The sequence below is a fragment of the Babylonia areolata genome, chromosome 18 (assembly GCF_041734735.1).
Source record: "Babylonia areolata isolate BAREFJ2019XMU chromosome 18, ASM4173473v1, whole genome shotgun sequence".
In the NCBI taxonomy this organism is placed as follows: domain Eukaryota; kingdom Metazoa; phylum Mollusca; class Gastropoda; order Neogastropoda; family Buccinidae; genus Babylonia; species Babylonia areolata.
Window position 1 is genome coordinate 34,676,003 of NC_134893.1, and position 7,500 is coordinate 34,683,502.

General features: G+C 41.4%; 1 protein-coding gene across 1 annotated transcript in view; it reads left to right on the top strand.

Annotated features, from left to right (window-relative positions):
* The window catches only part of LOC143291955 (4-aminobutyrate aminotransferase, mitochondrial-like), a 27,249-nt gene that overhangs the window by 2,430 nt on the left and 17,319 nt on the right, over positions 1-7,500 (top strand). Inside the window, exon 3 of the mRNA XM_076602105.1 lies at positions 6,756-6,934. Coding sequence (XP_076458220.1) covers positions 6,756-6,934 — 179 coding nt within the window. The remainder of the gene's footprint in view (positions 1-6,755; positions 6,935-7,500) is intronic.

The window sequence follows — 7,500 nt, forward strand, 5'->3', positions numbered from 1 at the left end:
GTCTAATTGTTACTGAGATTTGTATGTCAGACTGAGAGCTCTGTGTGGGGAGAGGGGTGGGGGGTGGGGGTGGGGCGGGGGGGGGGAGGTGGGGGGTGGGGGGTGGAGGGGGGATGCATGTGTATATGCGTGTGTGGGCGGGGGGGGGGAGTTGTGGGGAGGGGTGCGCATGTGTGTGTGTGTGTGTGTGTGTGTGTGTGTGTGTGTGTGAGCTTTGTTTGTATGAATGTATATTCGCACGTGAGAGAAAGAGAGGAAATGAGAGAGAGCGGGCGGGCGTATGTATTTGTGTGTGTGTGTGTGTGTGTGTGTTTGTGTGTGCGTGCGTGTGTGTGTGTGTGTGTGTGTGTGCACGCGCGTGCCTGTATGCATGTGTGTTCACGTGTATACGCATGTGTCTGTCTGTCTGTCTCATTTCCCCCTTCTCTCTCTCTCTCTCTCTCTCTCTCTCTCTCTCTCTCATTTTGAGCAAATGGCAAAGTACCAAAGTGCCGCTTATCCCTTAGTAGTTTAGTTTACTTTGATTTTGTTTTTCCTTTCTGTTCCATTTTATTTGTTTTTGCACCATTTTTGTTCTGATTTGTACCTACTATGTCACTAGAGCTTTACAGCTAAGGACATTAAACATTTCAGTGTTCAGTGTTCAGTGTTCTCTCTCTCTCTCTCTCTCTCTCTCTCTCTCTCTCTCTCTCTCTCTCTCTCTCCTACATCCCTTTCTCCCTCCCAGCCCCTCTCTCTCTCTCCCTCCTTCCCCCTCCCTCCCTCTTCCCCCATCCCCCTCACTCTCAAATTTTCTGGAAACTCTGAATTCGTTTCATCCACACCCACACCCACACCCCGCCCCCCAAAGCTCAAAGCTCGGCAGCCAATGGGTTAATACTATGGAAATATGAGCATACCCAGTCTGCACATTCCCATGAACAGGTTTTGTTGTTGTTTTTAAGGAAAGGAAAAAAACGAAAAAGAAAAAAAACCACTATCACACACTAAAAAAACGGTCACACATGTGGAAACCGTTGATCCAACAGAAATGAGCGAGCGTCGACGTTGCCAGCTGTCTCACTGATGAACGTGGAGAGAAATCACACTGAACTGACAAACTACAACATCCAATATTGGGGGCTTCTTGTGTTGAGAAAAAAAAAAAGCACACACACACACACACACACACACACACACACACACACACACACACACACACACACACACACACACACACACACACACACACACACACACACACACACACACACACACACACAGGTCGGCTTTATCATGTTCCCAAGAGCGGAACTTTGGCCTTTTTGGTTGCTTTTCTTTCAAACACGAAAAGATAATAGATTAAAGTAAGAATTATCTGTCTGCACGTGTACATTAATGTTCTAATCTTATTGGCGTGACATATGTTATGTGCATGCATACGTTGTTTGTGTGTGTGTGAGTGAGTGTGTGTGTGTGTGTGTGTGTGTGTGTGTGTGTGTGTGTGTGTGTGTGTGTGTGTGCATTTTACTTATATATACGATTTATTCCCTTGATGTTTTTATTTATGTATTGTTGTACAATACCTTATGGTCTTAACGTGTGTGTGTGTGTGTGTGTGTGTGTGTGTGTGTGTGTGTGTGTGTGGGTGTGTGTGTGTGTGTGGGTGGGTGTGTGTGCGTGCGTGCGTGCGCGCATGTCATTTTTAGTAATCTTATACCCTTTTTTTGTTGGATGTTTTCATTTGTTAATATTGTTGTGCAATACCCTATTGTCTTAACATGAGTATGTGTGTGGGGGGGTGGGGGGTGGGAGGGTTAGTATATCGTCAGCTATTGGGAATTCTTATTTGACTAGTTTTAATCTCTTCTTATGTTGCGCATGATTTTATGCCAGTGTTTACAATGAGCCTGTGATTGCACAACTTAATTTCCATGTGGATTAATAAAGTGTTTTTGATTTGATTTGATTTGATTTACATGTACGCAAGTGTGTGTTATGATACGTATGGAGCTTAGACAAAGCGGGAGAAAGAGATAGGGGGTTGGGGATAGACTGGGGTGGTGGAGAGAGATCATCGCCTCAATTGAAGGGGTTAAACAAAAGTCAACAAGACGTTATACATTAGTGTTACAAGTGAATTGTTGTTAACACGCAAACAGAATATGAACAAAAACATGTTGCGTGAATATGGAAAAAATGAGATTCCAAAAGAAGGGGAGGGAAAAAAAAAAGAGGAAAAAATCGTCCTTGTCTTGTTCTCCGACATCGAGTGTTCCAGTTGCATTCTGGATGGAGAGAAATCGAAATCGAAATCGAAATCGAAACTTTTTTTTATTGAGGGAAAAGAAATAGGCAATTATCGGCCTGTTTTCATCCTTCCCTCGTAAAGAAAACGTATAAACTAATCAAGGAAATACAAAAAAACAAAAACAAAAAGTGGAGGGCCGGGGGAGGGTGATTTAGCCACACAAACCCAAATCCATTCTTAAACAGTACTTTGCGAATAACCGAAATAGAGAGAACTGAATCGCATGAAAAAGAAAAAAAGGAATGTAACAGCACTTCATTTCACACTGGAGTGGCTATATATGACTGTCGGTGGCAGGTCTTGTTGCAAATTTGCCATGTTTTTTTGGGGGGTTTTGTGTGTGTGTGTGTGTGTGTGTGTGTGTGTGTGTGTGTGTGTGTGTCTGTGTGTGTGTGTTTTGTTTTGTTTTGTTTTCGCGAGATAGTGCTGTAGCGCTGGATTATCAATAAAGTATCATCGGTTTCACGAATTTTAGACACCCCTTTGGCGGAGCTGAAGGTAAAATCGAGTGTACATAACATACAGCGACTCGCTCGGATACTTTGATCTCTCATCGTGCGACCGTAAAGTATGGAAACCGATAACTATTGTTGTTATAGTTTAGATCGGATCGGGCCAGGCCACTGTATATGCTTTGACAGGATTTGCAGACAGGATTCCCTTCAAAACGGAAGTGTGGGAGAGAGAGTGTGTGTGTGTGTGTGTGTGTGTGTGTGTGTGCAGTGCGTGCATGTGTGAGTATGCACAAGTTTTTATATTGATATGCCACTTGTATGTATCCTAATTTCTACTGTATCTGTGTTTGTGTATGATTTTCGATTTATGTTCGTACCTTGTTATGTACTATCCCCCACAATATTCCTTGTGACCCCGGCACACTTGGTAATAAAGACATATTCTATTCTATTCAATTCTATTCTATTCTGTTCTATTCTAAAACATCACACAGGCCGAATACCTTGAATATATTTCAACGGGAGTCGCCTGAAATTGATTGACTTTTTTTTTTTTTCGTAAAAGATGGAAAATAAAATATCAGTGTTAACGGTATGTTTCTTTTTACAGAGTCATCCTTCCTCCTCCATCCACCCACACTCCTCTCCACTTCCCCCCTCTCTCTCATTCTGAGAGAGAGAAGTGCAAAGAGAGACAGACAGTGGGCGCGAATCGTATTGCATCTTAACATGACTGTTCGATAGCGGTACAGGCTACACCCGCAGTACATCACCAATGAAAGGTAGTGCTAAGGGTCTGCAAGACTGGCAGAAGTAGTGCTATCGACACGTGGCGATGATTATTGACACATTGAACTTTTGACATGTAACGATAAAGAACAACAACAAAAGGTTGGCAACAACAACAACAACAACAAAAATAGTGTTGTTGACAGTGCCGCCTTCGATACGTAGCGCTGCTGTACATGCGTGTGTAAGCTATCCAGACTGTACGCTATCGATTGTTACTTCAAACAAATTATGGTGCCCAGATAATACACGTAACATACAGATTACTGCTGATGCATTTTCGATTTATCGTTGAATGCCCTCATTTTGGAGAGTTAATGCTTTTTATTTATTTGGTAGGAGGTGGTGGTTCTTTTTTCTTTTTCTTTTTTTCTCCTCTTTTTTTCCTTTTTTTCTTTTCTCTCTCTCTTTTTCATTTTGCTACTCCACAATGGAAACTTTGGCTCGCTTCTTGTGCACTGTTTTCGACCCAAGGTTTTATCATCTTCCTATGAAGATGATTAAATCCTTATCAAAAGGAGAAACAACGCAAGGCCGTCAAGACTTACGTGTGATACCCGCTTTAATCTAACGAAGAAGTGTTAAGAAAATAATAATACAAAGAAAACAAATAAATGAATTTTTTTTTTTTAAACACGAAAAAACACGACCTTACAAAGCATATCATTCGGCAAAAAGGCGCACGTCACTTGACCTTTGGCCTCTAAATTTTATAACCGTGTTTAATGAAACCCAGATGGAAAAACCCAAGTTCTGTGATTCTTTTACATTTTCCAAATACACAGTGACCTTGACTTTTAACCTTGTCCCTTTACATGGTTTTTGTTTTTTTTTTTTTTTTTTTTTTGTCACTGTGAGTAACCATTGTACCTAATAAGTTGATGAAGATGATAATTATACGAGACTTTCTCTCTCTTACACATATACACGTTTCCTATCATATCAGTTGCTATGCTGTGACCTTGACCGTTGACCTTTTATTTTGAATTTCTTTGGTGATCATGGTGTACCCATAACCACTCAAAACACAAAGCCTGACTGAAAATGGATATAAAATAAGGCCTGTATCAAGCTTTTTTTTTTTTTTTTTTTTTCAAATTCGCCAAATCGTGAAATTGACCTTTGACCTTTCACCCTGTTTGCTGTATCGTCAGACAGGGGATGACTTTAAAGGTGTTATTCATACCTACTACCCAGCCAAGTGTGATTTTCTATGCCACATGTAGTATCTGAGAAAATGTTTACCACGGTCACACACACAAACACCGTGTGATTGCACGTGAGTATGAAAAAGCAACAACAACAACAACAACAGCAACAAAAACCATAAAACAAGATAATTTTTTTTTTAACACGTCCCACAGAAGCGAACCAAAGCTGTTTTTGAATTGTGACTGCAGAGTTAATTATTTGTTTGCTTGTTGTGTTTTGCTGTTTATTTGGGTGTTCAGCCTGACAGGTCCAACTGTTGCCTTGATTGCTTTTGAAATATTTGTTGTTGTTGTTGTTATTGTTGTTGTACTTTTTGCTGCTGCTGGAGACATTTTCCACTCTAGCATTTCCGAAACAAAAACACAGTACAGTATGCCACACACACGCATGTACAGACAGACACAAACACAGATCGACTGACACCAAACTACACGTGAATACTGTCTCTGTCTCTGTCTCTGTCTCTCTCACACACACACACACACACACACACACACACACACACACACACACACATGCACGCACATACACCATTACACTTCATATATATATATAGAGAGAGAGAGAGAGATGTATATGTGTGTGAAGTGTAATGGTGTGTGTACGTGCATGTGTGTGTGTGTGTGTATATAGAGAGAGAGAGACTATATATATACATAGTATGCACGTATGTGTGTCTCAGTGTGTCTTAGTCTCTGTGTGTTGATTTGTGTGTGTGTGTGTCTTTTGAAACACTTCACCTGCGGTATTTACACGAACGTGGCAGGGACATGAAATGCTTTTTTCATCTCAAAAGGAACGGGAATTTGGTTTAACTTTCTTTTTTTTTTTTTTTTCTTTTTTTTTTTAGTTAGGCTATGAGCTGCCTTTGACGTGTAATAAGTATCATTGTATCATATATATATATATATATATATCAAAGACCTGTTCATATTAAGAGTGCACCTATTGCACACATAACAATAAACCTGAACCAGGAACAATAGGGTGGGTATGCCTTATTGCGAACGATCCAGTTGAAGCGACCAGCTCAACGTGTGCACTGTTATTAAGATAACATGTCGCAGAACAGAGCAGGCCTTTAACTCACAGACATAACATATTATTGGAACACCCCGCCAGACTGCTGTATTATTGGTTTTGATCACACATGCAGACAAACACACAAACAGACATTTAAACACACACAACACACACCGCACACAAACACATTCTTTTTATGTGTGTGTGTGTAATTATATATATAATATATATATATATATATATATATATAGAGAGAGAGAGAGAGAGAGACAAGACAAGACAAGACAAGACTAGACAAGACGATGGTATATTTGTTAAGCCTCCGGCCCAAAAGAAAAGAATGGGCCACGAACAAAAATATCAGATAATGAATCAAATAGTGAGGACAATATATCAACGCGCACGCGCGCACGCACACACACAGACACACAGACACACACACACACACACACACACACACACACACACACACACACACACACACACACATTATCTTTCTCCCCCTCCTCTCCCGTCCCTCACACACATACACGCTCGCACGCTTAACACACAGGTCCAGCGACAGACATAATTATGCGTCTGAATTAAGTGAAATGCAAAAATTGAATGAATGAATGAATGAATCTTTATTTTCCAACGGTGAAGATATTAGCACTTTGGCCGACTTACATATCTGCCGTTGTTCTAAGAGACACACAAACATGTACGAAGCCCAGAGAGACAGACAGACAAGACAAGACAAATTCTTTATTATCCAGGATAATAGATAAGCACTGGCGCGCTTTTTCTTTTCTTTTTTTCTTTTTTTTCATCCAGTCCCCGCCCTGAAACAGGGTCGACACTACACAAAACTACATTATATATGTCATTGCATGCACTACACAATGCTACTTATATTCATAGAATGCGAATACCATGCTACATAAAGGCATAAGCATGGTAAAAATAAGACACACACACTTTTTCTTTTTCAAATGGCCACACAGGTGGCAGCGGAGGACATGCCAGAACTCTGTCGTCCACAGCGGCGGAGGCCTCCACAGACCCTGTGGGCAGGAAGTCCGGAGTGCCAGAGATCGGCCAGGAGCCTGCAGGTCCCAGCATGAAGACCGTGGTGCCGGGGCCCCGCTCCGCTCAGCTCAAGAAGGAGCTGGACAACATCCAGGTGAGGAATCAATGAATATGACATACACACTCGCAAGTGCATAATTATGCTCATGCAGTTCCAGTCGTTCTGGAACTTTCAGTTTTGTTACTTTCTCATCCGGGAATGACCACATTGTTTAACATTGTGCAATGTTTCTGTATAAACCTTTCAAGAGAAAAAAAAAAGCGACATAAATTTCGATTTTGGCTGGCAATGACTATGTTCTTCAGACTTTATGGAAGCACAACTATGGACAGTTGTAAGGTTGTTGTATTTTTGTTTCTTTGTTTGATAGCTTTTTTTTCTACCCCATCAGAAGGGCTTGTGGTCTGTATGAATAGATCATCTGAAGTCTGTGTCTCTCACTATCCCTCCCCCCCACCCACTCTCTCTCTCTCTCTTTCTCTTATTCTGTTCCCCTCTCTCTCTCTCTGTCTCTCTCCCTCTCTCTCTTTATCCGTTCCTCCCTTCCCTTCCCCCCCCCCTCTGTCATTCTCGAATTCCTTTCCCCTCCCTCTCTCTCTCTCTCTCTGTCTCTCGCCCGCCGTCTCTCTTTCCGTTCCTCACTCTCTCTTTCTCTCTCT